Raw genomic sequence first — 23,865 nt, forward strand, 5'->3', positions numbered from 1 at the left:
TGCTCCTGTGTGGAGCAATGCAGGAAACTGTGATTTGAACAGGATTTTCTATCACAAGCCTAGGTTCACACAGAAGCGGTGGGGAAACAGCATGCAATTCAGACAGGAATTGCCCTGCACTCTTGTTCAAATGGCATTCGATTCTTTGCAGTGCGATTTGAGCCCAATGATTTTGTATGGATGCAAAAAAAAAAAAAAAAAAAAAAATCACACCGCAAAAGGATCAGTACTTGGCATCAGCAGATACTTGCCCGAAAGTATTGGTACTAGAAAATGGACTGCAAAATACTGAGGGCCAGTTCACACCACATGCAGTGCATATTTCTGCAATCAAAAAAGCATGGAAAGTAGGTTATATGGGTTTCAATGGCATAGTTAAAAAAAAAATAATGATAAAAAAGGAGTACAAAATGCAGATTGTTTTCCACCTGCGTAGAACTGTACTGGAGTGCAGTAAAAAGCATCATAAAACACACCAGACCCCAGTACAGTGAATAATAATAATAATAATAAAAAAAAAAAAAAAAAAAAATGTATCCAGAAACACAAATGTAAAAAAGCATCCGAAATGGATCTGGATGACTTTTTTTGTGGTGTGAACTGCCCCTTAGGGAATTGTGTGGAATAGTGGGAAACATGTTTGTTTGAGCTGGAGACCCCTCAGGAACAGAGTTGGGTGCAAATTGCTGCAATACATTGCAGTCAATAAGAAAATCTTTCAGACCGCTTGCTGTCATTTTCCGCTTCTTTCAGTGCCATACTAATGAATGCAACAGTAAAATGTCAAAGACTTCTCTGGGTGCTGGCCTACAGTCCTACTGCCATGGGGTAACCCTGTTTATTTACAACCAAAGTGGTTGCTGTGTTGTGGGCTTTAACAAACGATTATGTAAGGGTCAACGTGCTGCTGTTCAGGACCCCAAGTTAACATAGTGGATCAAAAGGTCATCCAGCCAGCAACTGCAGCCTATAAAAAAATGTCCCAGTCCTTCAATAGCTACCAGTCAGGTCACGCAGAAAGGCCTGGATAAGTCCAGTAAGGCAGCGTGTGTCAGGCAATGAGGGTGCAGCTATTCCACCATTTGCATTAGAGACCTATACTTCTTAGCCAGGTAAAAAAAGACCCAAAATAAACAAAACATGACAAAATTTCCTGTTTTACAAATCAATTTTAAGCAAAGGTTGTTTTTTTTAAAAAGCATTAAGCAAATTTCTCCAACAAAAATCTGAAATCCTCATCCGTTTTTGTGAATGCAGTAAAAAAAAATTCTTTGGGTAATCAACAGCACTTAAACTTTGCCTTACACCATAAAACCAATGATCATGAAGTACTTTATCCATGTTAATATAAGTAAAACATGCAAATTGAAAATCGGCACATTCCCTGCAGAATCCGGATATCAAAGCAATGGGATTCCTTCAAATGAACACAGGGTGGGAGCTCAGCCAAGGTCTCTCTCACACACTGATCAGAGAGGCGGATAATGACATGTCCAGCCAAAAGACCTGATAAAGCAATATCCTGGTTGTCCATAACAGAATAGAAATCCATTCCAAGGGCGAAACACGTTAGACTCTGCTGATGGAGGCGCCAACTATTAGACAGGAATCCAATTCTGGGGACAAACATGCAGTTGGAAAACTGATAACCAATGTCACAGTTTCTAACAAGATGGACACGATCAAAAAAAGTTTATTTTGCATTCTGTAATGCCCACCATCTCATCACCTCATAAAAGTCCTTAAAAGTAGCCACTCTGGAGGAAGCACCGGGCATGAGCAGAGCATCCATTGATCTTTTAAACTGGCTGGCAGAAATTCAGTACTGATTGGCAGTTCTCACTCATTCAGGATCTGCACAGCTGGTCTTCACTCATTGTTGGAGCAGCTCTTGCCCCTCCTGCTGGCCTGTACAAGTAACACGCTTTTCTGATACTCCTATTACGCAAAATCCATTTGTTGTGTGCTGTGCGCAGCTGCAGGTTTCCGCTCAGGGCTGGCTCGTCCTTCGCTGCTGCAGTCCTGAGGACGGGCAGATATGTAATCTCGCACTTTGATTTCCATGTTCCTGGCACGGAGTGTTGCTAAATGCAGCTTGTTCAGGAAATCAGGCATCCCTGTAACAATAAATGTGTGAATATTAGCAAACATCTCTCAGTAGAGAAAGTGGCACAAAAATTGGCAATGCTAGTTATGTCGCAATATCCAAGGACTGGTGAACATTAGATTGTTTTGTTCTTAGGTTTAGATATCTTTAACCTCTTCAGTGCCGCCACCACTACTTTGGCATTAAATAACAGGGTTATGGCATAACCCCAGTATATTTTTACACAGTGGGCAATCTGCTTTCACATAAAAGTGGGGGTTTTCCCCCCACCGCTTCCTGGAGAGATCAGCAGCGGCAGAAAATCTGATCCGAGACCGATGGGCAGGAAGTCGAGTGAGGGCCAGACGGGCCCCACAAGACTATTCCCTTTTTTATTGCATTTAAGTGTAAATGTGAGATCTGAGGTCTTTGTGACCCCAGAACTCACATTAAAGAGGCCCTGTCCTGCTTATTTCTATTACAAAGGATGATTATATTCGCACATACTAGCTCATTATTTTTACTCATTATGAAATACTTATCTTAGAAGGAGGCATCGGAATCTCATCTCCACACCGAGGGAGCTGACATTTTGCCCTCGCCGTGTCTTCCGGGTTCGCGGCTCCGGCGCTGTAAGTGGCCAGAGACGTGATGATGTCACTCAGTGTTTCTTCCCGGCAAGGTACAGCAGCGACATTATGAATCCTAACGTCCCGGTGGCCTGCCCCAGATGTAATCTAGGGGCTGCCTCCTTCTTTCACATGGTCTGGTCCTGCCCCCGCCTTGGAGATTATTGGTCGGGAGTGGCCGACGCCCTTGACCAAATTACCGCTCTGGACCTGGGAGCTAGCCCTAAATCAATGCTGCTGAATGTCTTCGGCCCTGGGGTGCGGGGTAAATACACTAAATTATTCCTCAGGTATGCCACTTTTTATGCCCGTAGGGAGATATTCCTCCACTGGAAGAGTGCTGCACCTCCCACGGTGTCCTCATGGTGCTCGGTGTTGAACTCGGTGCTGCCACTGTACAAGATCACCTTTGCTAATCGAAACTGTCCTACTAAATTTGATAAGATATGGTCGGGGTGGATAGATGCCTGGGGCACAGAGTTTACTGGTGACAATGATGGAAATGGCCCTCTGTTATGATTTCCTAGAAGCTATACGCTGTATGTTCAAGGTGTGTTCGACTGCTTGGATGAGGTCCCCCCCCCTTCCTTTCCCTCCCCTCCCCCACCCCCCTGTTATACACTCCTCCTGCTTCCCTCCCCCCCCCCCCCCTGGAACCTCCTTTAAGTAACCTTGCTATGAGTTCTTGTTCCCAAATTGGTATCTCATTGTATTGGTGTATGCTAGCCTGTCACCGCCTCTCTCCTGTTCATACCAGCAACACATCTAACTGGTTAAATTCTGAGTAATGCTTTCTCTGTGACTAACTGTGTTTATGCATCGCTTGTATTGTAAAAATTTGAAAACATTTTTCTTGTGAAAAAAAAAAAAAAAAAAAAAAAAAAGTTCAGCAGCGACTGCCAGACCTTCAGCTGGGCATTCACAGCACATGTGCACCGCTGACATCAGCGTCTGCATGCAAAAAGAATATAGCTCTTAAACCGTACAGGTTTAGAAGATATTCATTATACCTACAGGTAAGCCTTATTATAGGCTTACCTGTAGGAAAAAAATAAAAAAAAAGTGGGTATACAACCTGTTTTAAGATTGATTTTAATAAGAAAATATCAGCTGATGTGAACTATACCTCGCAAAAAAGAGCTCTATGAACATGTATAATCCAAAAAAAGTTAATCTGCATGAGGCTGGAAAGGGATACAAAGCAATTTACTGCAGAAAACCAGTTAATTCCGAGGAGTTCACATGCCGTACTTTTTTCTTGCCACTGTACAGATCTTATTTAGTAGGTGATGCCTCCGAGTCCCTTTATCAATTTTGGCCATTTATTAAAGCTTTCGGCTCAATTTTTTTGGGGAATTTCAATCAGGAAATGTCTGAGATGATCAGGCAGTATAAGCCAAACATAGAGGGGGGGGGGGGGGGGGGGGGAGAGAGGCTGGGAGCTGGGCTAATACATGATAAAATATCTGAAATTAACTTACCACTGGATACCATCCAATTTACACAATAGCGAGGAAATGCAGTCTGTGGGTTGTCGCTATATGTCAACAAGTAATCAAAGCCATTCTAAAAGAAAAAGTAAGAAACAACCATTGGCAACACAAAAAACGATACTCTGTATACTTCCCACACATTCTTTACACAACACAGGAATAGGAAAATCCCAGAACAAAAACATCCAACCCTAATGGGTGAGTAAAATGGCCTAAAAGGTATGACAACTGGAGTAATTATGCAGTCTGCTCAAGGCCTTGCTATTAAAATTTGCTTATGAATTTTACCCATTGTCATGTGGTTTAACAGTATACTTATTTGAAATTATTAAAGATTTTTTTACATAGTTTAACTACTTGCCGACCTGCCGCCATCGTTATACGGCGGCAGGTCGGCTCCCCTGCGCGAGAGCCCGTAGCTCTACGTCCGCTCTCTCGCAGGCCACTAGGGGCGCGCTCGCCCCATGCCCGATCGTCGCCGGGCACACGCGATCGCTCGTTACAGAGCGGGGACCGGGAGCTGTGTGTGTAAACACACAGCTCCCTGTCCTGTCAGGGGGGGCAAATGCTGATCCTCTGTTCATACAATGTATGAACAGAAGATCAGTGATTTCCCCTAGTGAGACCACCCCCCCTACAGTTAAAACACACCCAGGGAACATACTTAATCCCTTCCTCGCCCCCTAGCGTTAACCCCTTCACTGCCAGTGGCATTTTTATAGTAATCCAATGCATTTTTATAGCACTGATCGCTATAAAAATGCCAATTGTCCCAAAAAAAGAACCTTTTTGCGATTCGACACTGCGTCGCTTTAACTGACAATTGCGCGGTAGTGCGACGTGGCTCCCAAACAAAATTGGCGTCCATTTATTCCCACAAATATAGCTTTCTTTTGGTGGCATTTGATCACATGTGCGTTTATTTTTTGCGCTGTAAAAAAATAAAGCGACAATTTTGAAAAAAAATCAATATTTTTTACTTTTTGCTATAATAAATATCCCCCAAAAATATATAAAAAAATAAATGTTTTCCTCAGTTTAGGCCGATACGTATTCTTCTACCTATTTTAAGAAAAAAAAATAAAAAAATCGCAATAAGTGTTTACAAAATAGGGGATAGTTTTATTGTATTTTTATAAAAAAAAAAAATTTACTACTAATGGCGGCGATTTTTTTCGTGACTGCGACATTATGGCGGACACTTCGGACAATTTTGACACATTTTTGGGACCATTGTCATTTTCACAGCAAAAAATGCATTTAAAATGCATTGTTTATTATGAAAATGACAATTGCAGTTTGGGAGTTAACCACTAGGGTGAGCTGTAGGGGTTATGTGTGACCTCAAATGTGTTTACAACTGTAGGGGGGTGTGGCTGTAGGTGTGACGTCATCGACTGTGTCCCCCTATAAAAGGGATCACACGATCGACGACGACGCCACCACAGTGAAGAACGGGGAAGCTGTGTTTACACACGGCTCTCCCCGTTCTTCAGCTCCAGGGACCGATCGCGGGACTCCAGCGGCGATCGGGTCCGCAAGTCCCGCGGTCACGGAGCTTCGGACCACGTCGCGGGAGCGCGCCCGCGACCCCACGGCTGGGCTTAAAGGACAACGCAGCTATACGTTGATGTGCCCAGTCGTGCCATTCTGCAGACGTATATCGGCGTGAAGGGGTCCTTAAGTGGTTAAAGAGGCCTCAGACTGCTAGTCTTAAAACATTTGCTGACGTCATTACTGTTCTGCTCAAAGTTTTCCTTTTGAAGAGGCTCCGACATGATGAAACAAAAACCTTGTCTCTACCAAGATGGTCGCCTCAACACAGAGGAGACAATGCAGAAAAAGACATGGTAAGCAATCAGATGCACAGAAACCACAGGAAATACTGATGACTTGACCTTTTCCCTTTGCTTTTACACACTGATTTGTGAGTATTTTACCTTAATGCATTCTCTGCATTAAGTTAAACTACCTTCAGGGTGCAGTCCCCCCCCCCCCCATCCTTTACACATACCCAAGCGATCCCATACCTCGAATAATGGCTCTCACTCCTCATTGACTCAAAAGACAGCAGAGGTTTGTCAATCGTAGCCAGCGAGGAAGGAGCAGGGGCGGGGCTGAGCCACGATCTGTGTGTCAAGGGGCACACGGTGCCTGCTCGGGAGTGAGCCCATACGAGTGCCCTCATAGCTTGCTATGATGGGCACTAAAAGAGGGAAAGAGCCAGGAGCGCTGGGGGTGGGACCCCAGAAGAGGAGGATCAGGGCTGCTCTGTGCAAAACAGAGAAGTATAATAGATTTTAAAAAATATATAGAATAATAAATCACAATAGATCACAATCACTACATTTATAACACAGCCAGTCCTGGACCAATATACCACTCACAATTGATACGTCACTAAACCACCACTAGTGTACCCGATACTAAAGCCATACCTCATCAAATGTTGTATGAGGTCTGATCACCATCTCAGACTGGTAGTTATGCACCCGCACAAAGTCAGGAGATTCTGGTACCTCTGGGTGCTCCACTGCTCTGCAAGTCAAGAAAAAGAAAGCTCAAACACAATCAATGAAACCGCTCTCCAAATGTCTGCAGTGACTGGTTGGTGTTTCTGTAGAAAGTTTATTTTGGGAATCAACAGTATAAAGTGAATCAGCCATCACCTGAAATCAGTGTTTTTCAGGGCACTATATATTTATGCTGCTTTACCTGCCAATAACTTGAAATGATTTTAAATAAACTTATTTCCACACTGCAGCCAGTGAAGATGACAACCCCCCTTCTGGTTCAGCTTTACCTCTAATGGTGAAACCTCTCCATCTATGGCCTGTAAACTGGACACGGCATATGCATCACCACCTTTGTCCAACGACAAAGTAACCCAAGAGGTTGTAATGCTGAACCAGGAAGTAATAAGATACTAGCTCTGCAGTGTGGTATAGGTGTGGCAACCACAAGACTGGCTGAGCAAAATTACATTTTGCAGGCAATAGTACATATATTTGAGTTGTGCATTTAAAGGTTTGTCTACATTATATCATAATGCTGCAGGATTATTCATGAACGATTTTTTTTGTGCCTCTTAAATTAATTTAAAAGCAGAGGTCCACCCACATTTCCATGTTTGCAATTAAAACCCACATTGGACGTTTTATTTTTATTTTGGATTGATTCAACTTGTTTCCATGGGGTAATCCATTTCCTTCCTGTTAATCACCGCAGCGGCGAGGTACGTCATTTCTGCGATCGAATCAGGTCCTTCTCCCCACTGCCTTCTGGGACCTGTGTGCGTCCTAGAAAACGACAGGACCATTCAGAAAGCGCCGCATAACTCACACATGCACAGTAGGAAACCAGGTTTCCCTTATTAGCAATGCCGACACCTGCATCCGAAGCCAATGGACTGATCAGCTTGAGGTGCGGACATTGCGGGAACCCTGGACAGGCAAGTGTCCTTATATTAAAAGTCAGCAGCTACAGTATTTGTAGCTGCTGACTTTATCCCCCCCCCCCCCCCCCCCCCAGGCTGGAACTCTGCTTTAATGTGAGTACAACTCAAGATTAAACAATGTTTTTTGCTCTATGCAGGATGGTAAAAACCCTTCTGTGTTCAGCAGCCTCCCCAAATACTTACCCGAGCCCCATCGTGATCCAGCGATGTGCATGAGAGCACTAGCTCTTCTGAGTCTCTTCCTCCTCATTGGCTGAGAGCAGTGGGAGCCATTGGCTCCAGCTACTGTCAATCACAGCCAGTGAGCGGGGGCAGGGCCGAGCAACACTCAGTGTGTGAATGGACACAAAGCAGTGGCTCGGGGCGAGCCTGCGTGGGTGCCCTTATTGAAAGCTTCTGCGCTAAGGGCTCTCAGCAGGAGAGAGGGGACAGGAGCACCGGAAAATAACCAGAGGAGGAGGAGGATCTGGGCTTTTTAAAATAATAATCACAATCTTCCTTTAATTTTACTTTAAAGGATAAAAAGAAGCCAAGTGAGCTCAGCTTCCATCACTACTGTGCGTAGGTGTACCTGTTCCAAGTCTCATTCAGATCCTTAAGACTGTACTCTACAAAACTGACAAGTGCAGCCTGACATGGGGAATTAAAAGGAACTTCCTTTACTGTACAACTAATTTTATTAGATTTTTCATAAATTCATAGTTTTACTTTCAAATTCCACATCTTCTGCAAACCACTTTATATCCTCAGTTAAGAGTGTTTTCTGTTTGTGGTCATCTTCAGAACATTAAAAATGGCCACACACACACACAAACACTAGCAACACCAAAACCAAACACAAAAAATTAAGTGGACATAATGAAGTTAAACTGCAAGCTACATAAACTGAGCCATCACAAGTAAAGACACTACAAATTATATATTACCGAGAGACCAACACCATGAGGTTACTCTTCTGATCCACGTGATACTTCCTGATGTACACATAGTCCCGAGAGTACATTGGATACTGCAAGGAAAGAGTAAAGAAAACAATATGCAATATGAATTTTAATGTTTTTGTCAATGACTCAAATTCATGGCAATGGGTCAAGCTAAACTATTTGGTCAAAAGGTGTAGAAGCGCTTTAATAACCCAAACGTTGTTTATCGAAAACCATTAAAAACAAATTCTTTCAGTGCACTAAACTGTGTGGAGGCCACAGCAGTGAGACTGCTGCTTGTTGGAGGCTACTAGGAATAAAGCAGTTGCGAATCATATTGGATATTTAACCACTTCAGCCCAGAAGGCTTTACCCCCTTAATGACCAGGCCATTTTTTGCAATATGGCATTGTGTTACTTTAATGGACAATTACATGGTCATGCAACGCCGTACCCAAATAAAATGTATGTCCCTTTTCTCCCCACTAATAGAGATTTTTTGTGCCATTAACAAAAAACAACAGACAATGTAGAAAAAATGTATTTATTTTTGGTAAAAAAAAATCCCAATAAGCGTATAATGATTGGTTTGTGCAAAGGTTATAGCGTCTACAAAATAGGGGATATTTATGGCATTTTTATTTATTACGTGGAGACTTCGACAGATCGGAAACCTAGCCGACACTTTTTTGGGAAACAGTGACATAATTACAGTGATCAGCGCTAAAAATATGCACAGACACTATAAATGACACTGACAGGGAAGGGGTCAACATCAGGGGAGATCAAAGGGTTAAGTGTATTCCCCAATTGTGTTTTTCTACTGAGGGGGGGCTCATTGCATGGACACTGATCCGTGTTCCTGATCGGATCCCCCTGAGGCCAATCAGCGTGCGATGGAGGCTCTGGCTCTGGCCGGAGCGTCAGAAAAAGTCCTGCCAACAGCTTCTTTGGAGCAGTGAACTCACCGCTCCTAATGCGCTCCTGTCCATTGAAATCAATGGATAGCGCCGCCGTACTGCCAGCAATACGCTGCTGTAGCGGCGCATTGCTGGCGGTTTTAACCCATTCTCGGCCGCTAGCGGGGGTTAAAAGCACCCTGCTAGCCGCTGAAATGTGCCTGAAAATCCGACGGTAAAATAGCGGCCTTTTACTGCTAATTTACCATCGACGCTATGGGCGGCACCAGTGTGAAAGGGGTCTTAGTGGTATTTACAATGCAATATATTAAAAGGTTTAACGAAACATGCATGGACTGTATGTATGACTGACCAACAAACCAGTACTTACTGGGAAATGAGTGACCCAGTGAACGACTTCTGATCCAGAGACCACATCTCTCTCAATCACTTCCAGTTTAATCACCAATGCATCCCACTTTTTGCGGTACTCTGTATCCAACTGTGGGCAAGATGAAGACAAATCAGCAACAAAGCAACATGAACTCTGCAATGCAACATACAAATGGGGGAGATTCATACCTGCACATTAAAGAACTGGCGAGGTGTCACATCCTTATACGAGCCAAATACTGTTGAGAAACAAAACAGTCACCTTGAGCTACAAACTTTTACACAGCCTCTATCACAATAAAGTGGTTAATGAAATAAATGGGCGGATTAAAAAATAGTGGAGGTGTTGAAGGTAGCAGCCAATCAAAAATTACAGGATTCATTTCCAGAACAATTTAAAGTAGTCAAACTTTCTGGCCCTTCCCTCCTGCTGAATGCCCCCACAGTCAAGAGCTTGCTATGGGGTATCCAACTGCTGCTCACTTACTGGCTCACTTACTGAGCCAGCAGCGGGAGCCAATGCTCAGGCAAGTATTGGGAGTGGCTGCTGCACACAAAGAATGCATCAAGATAAAAAAAAAAGCTTCTGACTTTATAACCATGTTAAAATAAAGTGGTTGTAAACCTAAGACATGAAATATGAACAAAGCGTATTCCTCTATAGTGTGCATCTGTCTCAATCCAGAGCACTAAGTGTAATTTCTGTCTGCTGCTTTGTTCCTCTGCTATCATCATGAATCACTTCTTGCAAGTTTTCCTGACACCAAGATAAAAATGGTGAGAGGGGGAGGGACATCCAGCAAATTGACAGCCTTAGCGCTGTTACTGTAAGCTGTGTGGGGGTGTACACAGCTCTGCAGAGTGAAATTTCAGCTCAAGACCCTTTTTTCTGAATGCTCACACAAGCTTAATACATTCTGGATGTTGTATGGATGTAGAGACCAGAAGACTGAAGATAAACAGATACAACTTATGTAGAATTTGTTTCATCTCTGTGCATCACCTGAGGCCAGTCACTTCATTGTGTATAGCGAAGGGTTTACAACCACTTTAAAGTGGTTAAAGCAGGGGTTCACACAAAAAAAAAAAAAAAAAAAATGTAACATTACATTCAGCCGAGCTTTGAGAATGACATTAGGCTGTTTTTTTTTTTTTTCTTTGCCGTACATACCGAATTTTCACCGTGGCTTCCGGGTATGTAATGTGCGGGACTGGGCGTTCCTAATTGATTGACATGCTTCCGACCGGCGCATACAGCGCGTCACGAGTTGCCGAAAGAAGCCGAACGTCGGTGCACAGGCGCCGTATAGAGCCGACTCGCAGTCCGGCTTCTTTCGGCAACTCGTGACGTGCTGTATGCGCCGGTCGGAAGCATGTCAATCAATTAGGAACGCCCAGTCCCGCAGATTACATACCCGGAAACCACGGTGAAAATTCGGTATGTACGGCAAAGAAAAAAAAAAAACAGCCTAATGTCATTCTCAAAGCTCGGCTGAATGTAATGTGAAATTTGTTTTGGGTGAACCCCCGCTTTAAGTAAGCCTGCTGTTGCCGACCACCTCCTGCAAATACTACTGGATGTTGCCCTGAGTCAGTGATTAAAAGTACTGATGTCAGAATGGGAGTCACACTAGCACTTTGGAATAGGAGGCGTCAGCACTGGAGGCCTCCATGTTTCCATCAATGCACAGCTGTAAACTTTCATTTAGTGACACAATCTGGCATTTTTCAGCACAGTTTTATACAGGATACAAATATACAGAACTTGGTGGTAGGTTGTCATGATCTGTTCGATCATTTTGGTGATCAAAGGTTTGCTGAAATCAGTTTAAACTGACAAAAAAATAGTAACATGTATGGCAAGAACAGTAAATCTGAGGGATTATACAATCAGATTGTGTATAATCAGCTTTACCTTTTATCTATATATATATATAAAACTCAACACGTGTGTGTGTGTGTGTGTGTGTGTGTATGTATGTTCCAGCATCACGTCCAAACGGCTAAAGATATTAACATGAAACTTGGCACACATGTTACTTATATGTCAGCAACAAACATAGGATAGGTGGTTTAACCCTTACCCACCCCCATTTGCCATGGTCGGGGTTTTCCTTTAAAGTCCCATTCAACTCTACGGGAAATACATGTTACTTCATAACTTCCAAACGGCTGTAGATATTTCGATAACACTTGGTCACATGTTACTTATATGTCCACTTAAACTATAGGATAGTTAATTTATCCCTTAACTACCCCCATTTGTGAGGGTCGGGGTTTTTGTTTAAAGTCCCATGCAAATCAATGGGAAATGTATGTTCCCACATAACTTCTGTACGCCTGGAGATATTTCAATAATACCTGGTACACATATTACTTATATGCCAAATAAAAATATATGACAGTTAAATTAACCCTTACCTACACCCTTATATAAAAGATGGGTATATTTTTATATTACTATGATTTTTCCTCCCCAAAAGGTTAAGATAGGAAGACCGGGCAACGCCGGGTATTCAGCTAGTAGACAAATAAAGAAAGATCTTTCACAAATGAGGCTGAGCAAAAATAAAAAGCCACAATCTTCACACTTCTCCAAAAATGATTTTTCAAAGCAGATGATGCACAAAGAAATTAAGTATTCTGAATTGCATTTATAAATATATTCCTTCTCAGCGTTGGTAGAACTTCAGTTGTTTGCTGCTGGTTTTATTGTGTCTCAAGTTCTACCACATCCTGGGAGGGACTAATAACCACCCACACATCTACACAGACAGAAGACTACCTGACAATTTTATTTTCAATATGGCAGTGTAATGTGCCAACCAGATAGCCCCTAACTGGGGGCAAGGTGAGAAGATCACATCTGACGTTACATTGTCACTGCACTCCCGTGTCACTTTAGTACCCATAGATAAAACTGATCTTTAACAGTACTAATACATACAATGAGAAATACGTAGAGAAAATTAAAAAAATGGAAAGGTGAACACCCTACACCCTCCCCACCACACTTACCACTATGAATGATTACCGTTCACTGCCCACGGACCCCTGCACCCGCTGTGAAAGCTTATCATCCAAGGAGGCAAGTGCAGGGGGGTGGGGAAGGTGTTCGTTCTCCTTTGCATTATTTGTGAAGAGGTGAACTTACACTTAAAGCCCAACTCCAGGCCAACAATTAAAGTGGATGTAAACCCCAAATTTTTTAGATGTCACAATGTACTGTATAAGATTTCCCATCATCTGTGCCCAGTCTTGCCACACAGAGTTAATCCAGCTCTGAGCAATCCTCTTATTCAGTGAAATAAAACAGACCAACAGAGAAAAACCTTAGTCTGTTCCGCCTCCTTGCTGTGAGTGACAGGTTATTTACATATCTAATGCACTAGCCTGGAGACAGGCATTATTTTTTAATTCCCACCCCACTCCTTTTCTGAAGTCATGTGGTGACTTTTCTGGATTTTGACTGGATGTTAGTGATCATAGCAGAATTTAGTGTAAGGAATACACAGGACAAAATGCATGTTGACAAGGGGAGTTTAGAGGAGGGCGGGGAGCCTACTGACATCACGACTCCACCCACAGAGCTCCAGACAACAGATCCACCCACAAAATCTGCAGTTTTTCAGTTCTTATAACAGACAGAGGGGAGACATTTGACAGGTTGGCGGCATGCAGAGATGCAGCGGCTGGTATGGCTACTCCAATGAGTGTGTGAGAGGCTATGATAGTGCCAAGAGCCGAAGTTGTGAGTGAGGTAAGCATGAACCTGCAGCCTGCGACAGTGAGACAGGCACAGTGGAGTGCCGAGCGCTGGAGCCGTGTTAAGCCTTCTCCTAAACATCAACAAGCGACGTGTGGTGTGTCTGGAGCCTGCAGCCCCTGGAGAGGTTGGAGTAGGAGGAAGCAGGGAGTGTGGCAAAACCAGCTAGAATGTGTAAATATGTCACCTTCTTCACAGCATAAGAAAAGTGATCACCCCGAGTGGGGAGAGTTGTAGGAACAGTGACCACCATGGAGGAGGTAGCAGGCAGTGATCACTGCCGATTGATCGCTGTCTAAAGCCTTCATCTGGAGTCTGCTGTGCGGGATGGGTGCAGGAGGCATTGAAAAGGATCAGAACACCAATTGTCCATTTGCTATAGTGCCGTTTATATCTCTTCTATATCTTAAGTGCCACATCTCTGCTCCACACTCATTGGTTGCTGCCCCTTATTTTATTAAGGTTCACCGATGGGTATATTTTATGTTAAGGGGCACTCTTGTTGGCACAACAAAATGTGTCCATCAGAGTGTGCCTTAAGATAAAATATACTCATCAGCATATGCCCACCAACATAAAATAACCGATGGTCACAATTTAAGTTAAGGGGGCACACTGATGGGAACACCTGATGTACCGTGGCACTGTGATGGGGACACCTGGTGTAAAGGGGCACGCTGATAACGGGACCCAATGTAAGAGGGTACTCTGCTGGGAGACACCAGATGTAAGGGGGCCTTCTAATGAAGAAATCTGATGTGAGGGGTCACTCTGAAGGGGACACCTGATATAAGGGGGTACCCTGATGGTGGCAACTAATTTATGGGAGCTCCCAATGTAATTATTAACTCTGGTAGGGACACCTGATGTAAAGGGGAACACTATTGGGGACATTTACAGAGAATTATCAGAGTGTGTGGAGTAAACGGTAAGGAAAGTGCCAGAGTTGGGCGCGTCCTTGGATTTCCATGTGTAATATGGATATGGATATATACATTATATATATATATATACACACACACACACACACACACACACATATATATATTAGGGTTGTCCCGATACCGATACTAGTATCGGTATCGGGACCGATTCCGAGGATTTACGGGAGTACTCGTACTCCCGCAAATACCCCCGATACCAATATAGAATACTTCCCCCCCCTCCCCCCCCTGCGCCGCCGCGACGCCGCCATTCGTCGCATCCCCGCTGCCGCCGACTGTGTAATACGCCAGGAACATTACAGCTTTGAATAGCTGTAATGATTCGCACCGCGCATAGACACTCCCCCTCGCTCGGGTGAACTGTCCAATCCCGAGCGAGGGGGAGTGTCTACACGCAGCGCGGCGCCAATCATTACAGCGATTCAAAGTTGTAATGTCCCCGGCGTATTACACAGTCGGCGGCAGCGGGGATGCAGGTAAGCGGTGACAATGGCTGGATGGGGGGAGACGCTGGATGGGGGGTGACAATGGCTGGATGGGGGGAGACGCTGGATGGGGGTGACAATGGCTGGATGGGGGGAGACGCTGGATGGGGGGTGACAATGGCTGGATGGGGGGAGACAATGGCTGGATGGGGGGAGACAATGGCTGGATGGGGGGAGACAATGGCTGGATGGGGGGAGACAATGGCTGGATGGGGGGAGACAATGGCTGGATGGGGGGAGACAATGGCTGGATGGGGGGAGACAATGGCTGGATGGGGGGAGACAATGGCTGGATGGGGGGAGACAATGGCTGGATGGGGGGAGACAATGGCTGGATGGGGGGAGACAATGGCTGGATGGGGGGAGACAATGGCTGGATGGGGGGAGACAATGGCTGGATGGGGGGAGACAATGGCTGGATGGGGGGAGACAATGGCTGGATGGGGGGAGACAATGGCTGGATGGGGGGATACATTGCTGCATGGGGGGTGACAATGGCTGGATGGGGGGATACATTGCTGCATGGGGGGTGACAATGGCTGCATGGGGGGTGACAATGGCTGCATGGGGGGTGACAATGGCTGCATGGGGGGTGACAATGGCTGCATGGGGGGTGACAATGGCTGCATGGGGGGTGACAATGGCTGCATGGGGGGTGACAATGGCTGCATGGGGGGTGACAATGGCTGCATGGGGGGTGACAATGGCTGCATGGGGGGTGACAATGGCTGCATGGGGGGTGACAATGGCTGCATGGGGGGTGACAATGGCTGCATGGGGGGTGACAATGGCTGCATGGGGGGTGACAATGGCTGCATGGGGGGTGACAATGGCTGCATGGGGGGAGACAATGGCTGCATGGGGGGAGACAATGGCTGCATGGGGGGAGACAATGGCTGGATGGGGGGGATACATGGCTGCATCTGTGGGGGGACATCGCTGCATTTGGGGACACATTTTAAAAAAAGTATCGGTATTCGGTATCGGCGACTACTTGAAAAAAAGTATCGGTACTTGTACTCAGTCCTAAAAAAGTGGTATCGGGACAACCCTAATATATATATATATATATATATATATATATATATATATATATATATATATATATATATATATATATCACACACACACACACACACACACACACACACACACAACATATACACACACACACACACATTTTCTGTTTCTTTATGATTTTCTATATACAAAGAGTTAACTCAATTGGAGGCCTAGCCATGCCTATAGATTGAACCCGGTAGGGGTAGGCTGGTACAGGCTACCAAGCACTGTATTGTTATAAGAACAATCTTATGAACCAAGGTAACTCGGTTGGTTACTAAGGATTAATGTGACAATTTTAATCTGTACTGTTAAAGTAAATACTTTCAATAAAAACCTATAGTTAAAAAAAAAAAAAAAAAAAAGTGCCAGAGTGTCACTGTGCCAAAAAGAGGAAAGTAGGCGTGTACAATCTTTCATGGCAGACTTGCAATTCAAAACCAAGTCGAAAGAAAATCTTAGTGAACGGATCTCTTTGAATTTTAATTCACTACCCCTGGTTTACAATCACTTCATTAACTAACCTATCAGCAAAGAGCATGCAGTCTGGTAGCATTTGTGAGCTGCTGGGCGTCATTTAGGCTCTGTTTCCACTGCTGCAACCCCAAAGTCGCATGATTTTGCTCCATTGTGTTTTTGCCACGATTTGAAGCAATGCCTGTGTATTTTTGAGGTCTATAAACCTCAAGTCGCATCAAAGTGGGACCAAAGTAGTGCAGGGATATGAACGGTACTCATTGGAAATCATGGGGTACAACTTGTCATGTAGCTTTGCAGTCTCAAGTCGTATGAAAAGTCGCACAAGTGGAAACCGAGCTTTAAAAGGTAATGGGAATTAATGGGAAGAATGCATTGGCATGCAGGACACTCATTGTATCACTTGACAGCCAAGAATTTATAACTTTAAATGAAGGCAAAATTGCAGCTTTATAAAAAGCTGCTTTAAGATGAATTCTAGGTAAGAATATTTCATATACAGTTACATTTGTCCAGCTTGGACCAATGTACTCTACCCCAGTGATCTCCACTTACTTCAAGTCCTGTGCTGAGCAGCTGCCTGGCTGCATTCTGAACACAGGTCAGCTGCTTGGCATTGGTGTCATTCGAAAAAATAAAATGCAGTGACCGGTTTATCACCGAAAGCTCCTGCACAAAGGCCAAGTTTCACACCAGATTAAAGGAGAAGTACAACCAAAGCTTGTTTGGCTGTATTTCTCCTGTGGGTCACAGGAGTGCAGTTTGTGACCTGTTTTCAGCAGACAGTGGACTGTAGCCAGCTGTCTGCTGGCATCACTGAGCGGGTCCAGGCTGGGGCAAGATTGCAACAATAAAGTCATGATCAGCCCACAACCCTGGACTGGCACCTGGCTCAGCCTCTCCCCCCCCCTCCACAGCCCAGCGCTCCAGTAAGCATGGGAGGATAGATCAGATTGAGCGATCAGCAGTGTTTGATTGCTCGGTTCTCAGTCTTAGAACTGGCGGGGGACAGGTGCAGCATAGGATTAATGCAACATCCACCAAAAATAAAAGAAAAGTTCAGGATTTTTTATTTAAACGTACTAATTGAAAACGAACAAAAACACACCAAGAGTACATGTCTCCTGTATTTAGACTATTTGCTTATCCTAAAGTTCAGCTTTAATACTATATCAATCTTAGTAATATTAGATTACCAAGCTCATTTTAAGTATCAAAATTACAGTGGTTTAACCACTTAAGGACCGCCTCCTGCAGATATACGTCGGCAGAATGGCACGGCTGGGCACAAGCCCGTTGTCCTCTTTAAGTGCCCAGCCGTGGATCGCGGGCGCGACCCGGTCCGAAGCTCCGCGGCCGCGGAACCCGATCGCCACTGGAGTCCCGCGATTGGTCCCCGGAGATGAAGAACGGGGAGAGCTGTGTATAAACACAGCTTCCCCGTTCTTCATTGTGGCGCTGTCATTGATCATGTGTTCCCTGTTATAGGGAAACGCGATCAATGACGTCACACGTCCAGCCCCGCCCCCCTACAGTTAGAAACACAGATGAGGCCCTTGTCAAAACGTCAATCACCAGCATGTGAGGAACGCCCACTCCCGCGGGACTCGCAACCCCGAAGCCACGGGTGAATAGCTGTACGAAGGTATGTACAGCATCAAAAAAAACATAACAGGCATAATCGTATTGTAATGTGGGGGGCCAGTGTAATTAGAGAAAGTGATTTTTAGGGTGAACCTCCCCTTTAACTTAATAAACAAGTGTCAGAAAAAGATTTGGACTTTAAGTGGTTAAACTTTTTTCTCTAAGAAGGAAGTTAGATACAATGTTTCATGTAAAAAATAAAAATAAAAAAACTTGGCAGACTGCCCAGACTTTTTGTTTACACACGCAGAAGTTTATCCCTTTGATCTAAACTTAGCAGACTGCCCAGACTTTTTCTTTTGACAGCCTAGTGAGCAGATAAATTCTCTCCACTTGAAAGAATCGGCAAACTCTGCATTGGAGATCGTCAGGGGGGTTGAATCGAGATCACGATTTTTTTAACGATTAATTGTGCAGCTCTACCTGACATACACTTTAAATCCTTTACAGCAAGCACTGGTAAGGTTAAAGCTGCTCCTGGTAGAAAGATTATCCTGGAAAATGTTAATGTCTGGACTGCATAATTGATAAGCCAATAAGTAGATCTTACCTCTGTACTGATACAGATGGGTCCCTTCTATTGGTCTGCGCCACAGCCTGAAGTCTTTTTTATCCATGACCAGTTCCCAGCCTTCATCGTCCTCACACTTTGAACTGTAACAGTGAGCTTTGTGGGCTGCAAACTGGGCCTTCTTCATCTCTTCCGCAGGCCTGAAAAGACAAAAACTTTTATATGAATCAAAGCAGGAGGGCCCGAGACATTCCCCTTCAACTTAGGCGGTCACTCTCCCCTGACCTTGGCTGAAGGGTGCGGTGCGATCCCTAATCATTCATTATATAAAATTATCAGCACTATCCAAACAGGCTATATTTAGTCTGCCACACAGCATAGTGTTACATAATGTACAGGTTTTTTATTCATAGGATGCAAAGAGGTTGGCACCACATAAAACCTGAGCTAGGACAGAACTAATTCCCTGTCAGTATGACATTTATATATGTACTCTACCTTTGTACAGGTTTAAGGATAAGTTCACCTTAACTAAACAATAAATAAATATGCTTTCATTATTGTTTTTGTAATAGACCTACAAAGCATTGCAGCCACGGCCGTGCAGACTGTATCTGTATGCCTGTATCTCCGATATAGACAGGCAGTTACACTCCGACAGCAAGACAAAGTGTTTAACAAAAAAAGAAAGATCCTGTTCCCTTAAAGCAGATTGAACAGCACAGTGCTTGTGCTGTGTAATCTGCCCCTCTCTAAACTGTAAAAAAACCTGGCTGATCCTGCCACTTCCTGTGCCCCCCACAATAATCAGGGCCTCTGAGCCCCAAGTACCTTGGTCCACGTACGTCCCTCTGTCATCCGCAGCTGTCCTCTCTGCTCTCCACCTCCTCCCTGCCTGTCAGCTCCGTGTTCTGTGTCTGTCTCCGCAAACCCCACCCCCAGCCGCTATCATTAAAAATAAAATATTACAAAATGGTCACTGCCAGCCCTTCTATTATAGCTAGGCATACCACATTGTACAAGCCTTTTATTAAAACGAATCATACATACTTTTTTAGAGCGATCTTCAGGCCGGGCATGCCACTCTCGACCGGTCTCCAGATCTACTGCAGGAGGGACTGAGGGGTCATGTGACCTCCCCGGCTGACATCAGAGGGAGATCTCCTTCAGTAGCCATGTATCTGAGGCGTAAAGCAGTCATGAGTCATGTGACCGGTCTGAAGATCGCTCTAAAAAAGGTATTTTCATGCCTCATATGCCAAGATAAATTGGGCTTTCATTTGGTAGTAAATGGTAAGGGATATGCCCATTTTTTTTCCACACACACACTTTTTCCCTTTCTGTAATGAAAGAGAAAGGTACAGTGAATCGTTCCTCCCCATTCAGAGAGAAACGCAGGGGCAGGCTTCACAGTGACTGATCACTCTGGTAGCCAATCAGAGGCTACCACAACGATCAGGTCCCGATAGTTCGTACAGGGCCCTCAGTGAAACCCTGGTCTCTGTGCTGGGGAGCGCACAAAGGGAGATACGCACATATGCGGCCCCACAGAAAGAAGCCCATTGCAGTGGGGCTGCATATATGCGTTGCATCAGCAGGAAGGGGTTAAACAGCTTGTGCCTAACCTGGCCCTTGATTTTCTCTTTGCGCAGATAACAGACCAACTCCAAATTCTGGCGTGACCTTTACACTGAAAGGACACGGTAACATTTGTATTATTTCAATATGGGAAATTACCCCTTTTCTTTTTAATAACAAACAGGTTTACACTTGCCTGCCCCTGTGCAAGAAACCACAGATAATACCGCTTCGTTTCCAGCACAGCTTCCGCCGTTTAGGTCCTCTTTTAAGCAGAACTAAAGTCTAAATGTTAAAGTGGATGGAAACATATGTTATGTTAATCATAATATGAGGTAATCCACAGTATAAAAAGTGAGAAATCCACCCCTCCCCCACATAACACATCCTGGTAATATACAATGACCTGTGGATCACCTCATATTATGATAAACATAACATAACATATGATAAACATGTCCAAGCTAGATATGTAAATAACCTGTCACTCAAAGCAAGGAGAGAGGAAAGGACTTTTAATTAGACAGGGTTTTATCTGGAAGTCTGTTAATTTTCACTGAACAATAAAAGAGGATTGCTCAGAGCTGGATTAACTGTGTGGCAAGACTGGGCACATGATAGGAAATCTTATTCTCTACATTGTGACATCCACTTTAAAGACTGCGAGTGGAAAGGCCCTTTATTCTGCTATAAAATAAACCTACCTACCTCTTGCAGCCTTCCTTGGAATGTACACTGAGCTGCACAACCACAGCTCAGTTTACATTCTGCCACAGATCCTGTGTGCAGGGATAACAGATCTCCTGGGCATGCACAGGAGTGATATCCTTTAACAGCCAATGAAAATGGGCAGAGCTCAGCACCCGGAGAGGACCATTTGAGGAAAGGTAAGTATCACAAACTTTAGTTCTGCTGTAAAAAAAAGCTTGATCATGTTAGCCAGCAACAAAAAAAAAAGAAATCCACGCCTCTGTCTGTTCTGTACTCGCAGTGGTGCTTGTTTCCTGCATTTTCAAAGCATAAGCCACTGTTTACCTTTTTTATCCAAGTTCATTGATGGGTCACAAAGTGAAATTTCATTAACCCTTCTGCTGCGACTTATAGTAATGCACAGGCAGATGGAGAGTCCCAGTGCTGTGTGGAAGTACCACTTACACCCAAAGTGAAAGAAAATCCTTGTCACCAAAACAGAGGCGAAATCTTCCAATGGGGGGAGACTAGTCTCTGGTGACAACCAACGATTCCATCACTTTGCAGGAATTTCCTCTCATTTCCTGTTTTGAAAATGGGACAGGAAAGTGAAGGGAAGTTTCCCCAATGGGACACAGATGCCAAAAAAAAAAACTGATGGGGGGGTTATAACCCTCCCTTAGGGGCGGCCCACACTAGAATGCATGCATCCTGACGGGGCCCTGAGTGGCTCCCAAACGTTGCACTCTCTTTGTGTTGTGATCATGCAATAAATCATCCGCTTGGACGTTATTTTCGTTGTTCCATGGTGTGCTGGCAAATATCTTAACTGGTTGAGGATGGACTCCGATTTGGTGGAGGGGTGCAGGCTGCATGGGAGGATGGACTACCCATTGGTGGGTGCAGGCTACATGGGAGGATGGAATCCCCATTGGTGGGAGGGGTGTGCAGGCTGCATGGGAGGATGGAATCCCCATTGGTGGGAGGGGTGTGCAGGCTGCATGGGAGGATGGAATCCCCATTGGTGGGAGGGGTGTGCAGGCTGCATGGGAGGATGGAATCCCCATTGGTGGGAGGGGTGTGCAGGCTGCATGGGAGGATGGAATCCCCATTGGTGGGAGGGGTGTGCAGGCTGCATGGGAGGATGGACTCCCCATTGGTGGGAGGGGTGTGCAGGCTGCATGGGAGGATGGAATCCCCATTGGTGGGAGGGGTGTGCAGGCTGCATGGGAGGATGGAATCCCCATTGGTGGGAGGGGTGTGCAGGCTGCATGGGAGGATGGACTCCCCATTGGTGGGAGGGGTGTGCAGGCTGCATGGGAGGATGGACTCCCCATTGGTGGGTGCAGGCTGCATGGGAGGATGGACTCCCCATTGGTGGGTGCAGGCTGCATGGGAGGATGGACTCCCCATTGGTGGGTGCAGGCTGCATGGGAGGATTGACTCCCCATTGGTGGGAGGGGTGTGCAGGCTGCATGGGAGGATGGACTCCCCATTGGTGGGTGCAGGCTGCATGGGAGGATGGACTCCCCATTGGTGGGTGCAGGCTGCATGGGAGGATGGACTCCCCATTGGTGGGTGCAGGCTGCATGGGAGGATGGACTCCCCATTGGTGGGTGCAGGCTGCATGGGAGGATGGACTCCCCATTGGTGGGTGCAGGCTGCATGGGAGGATGGACTCCCCATTGGTGGGTGCAGGCCGCATGGGAGGATGGACTCCCCATTGGTGGGTGCAGGCCGCATGGGAGGATGGACTCCCCATTGGTGGGAGGATGGACTCCCCATTGGTGGGAGGATGGACTGATGATTGGGGGCAGATGCGGCCATTTGTTTGCTTATAACTGGCCCTTGGGGGAACTATATTCATCCACTGACACCAACAAAGGGACACAATTCCTCCCAATGACGGGACACAGTTTTTTTTCCGGACACCAATGATATGGCATTGTTTACCCCCCACTGATGTTGGGACATTTTCTACTCCTGATGACCACAATCCTGCCCCCTATAGTCTGGAGCAGGGATCTCCAAGCTACGGCCCTCCAGCTGTTCAGGAACTACAATTCCCATCATGCCTAGTCACGTCTGTGAATGTCAGTTTTACAATGCCTCATGGGATATGTAGTTCCACAACACCTGGAGGGCCGTAGTTTGGAGATGCCTGGGCAGTACACGGTCATAGAGGATGCATTGTGCTCATTGTACTCAGGCCCAGGCAGACACACTGCCCTCTAGTGTATACACAGGTCATGCTGGGAGTTGCAGTCCTCCAGGGCTCACCTTAGTATCTCCTCCTCTTTCACTCGCTCTTCTTCCCATAGGAAGGCCCCGGTGAGTGCGGCCAGCAGCCTTCCTGTCCTCCCCGGCCTGTTCCTGTAGCAGACACCCCGGAGGAGGCTTCTGCTCTCCCTCTGCTGGCCGCTCCCATAATGACACACCGGAGGCCTGCAGGAGCGAAACCACCCGGCCAGACCCGCCGACACACCGCGTACCACCCGCTGCCACATCCCGGAGCCGCAGTAACCAGCCTGCAGCACGCCTGCGACAGCGAGGCCCGAGCCACGCCCACCGCATCTAGAGATTGGGCGAGGGCGCCGCAGCGGGAGCGCCTATTGGTGGACTCTCGTGTCAATCAGGGAACAAACTTCCAGGCTTGAAGCCCAGCCCTGTTCAAGGGCAACCGAAATGGAGCGGGTAACGTGACCCGGCCACGTGACGGGCAGGCTGCTCTTTAGCCACCTGCTTAGAGGACGGATCGGTTCATTGTTGTCCTCCCCTGTGCCATTCACAGTGCCAAAGTATCCATGCCAACCAATCAGAACCCTTCT

The 23,865-nt window shown here is 45.6% G+C and overlaps 1 protein-coding gene across 1 annotated transcript; it reads right to left on the reverse strand.

Moving 5' to 3' along the window:
• Positions 1-1,182: 1,182 nt before the first annotated feature.
• STARD7 (StAR related lipid transfer domain containing 7) lies at positions 1,183-23,612 on the reverse strand. The gene is made up of 8 exons (XM_040345930.1): positions 23,318-23,612; positions 18,809-18,969; positions 10,070-10,119; positions 9,879-9,989; positions 8,592-8,674; positions 6,647-6,746; positions 4,197-4,281; positions 1,183-2,117 (listed from the first exon to the last, which is right to left on the reverse strand). Exons 1-8 carry the CDS (start codon positions 23,542-23,544, stop codon positions 1,942-1,944), a joined length of 993 nt encoding a protein of 330 aa, XP_040201864.1. The 5' UTR covers positions 23,545-23,612; the 3' UTR covers positions 1,183-1,941.
• Between the last annotated feature and the right edge of the window lie 253 nt (positions 23,613-23,865).

Source organism: Rana temporaria, chromosome 3, assembly GCF_905171775.1.
Source record: "Rana temporaria chromosome 3, aRanTem1.1, whole genome shotgun sequence".
Taxonomy (NCBI): domain Eukaryota; kingdom Metazoa; phylum Chordata; class Amphibia; order Anura; family Ranidae; genus Rana; species Rana temporaria.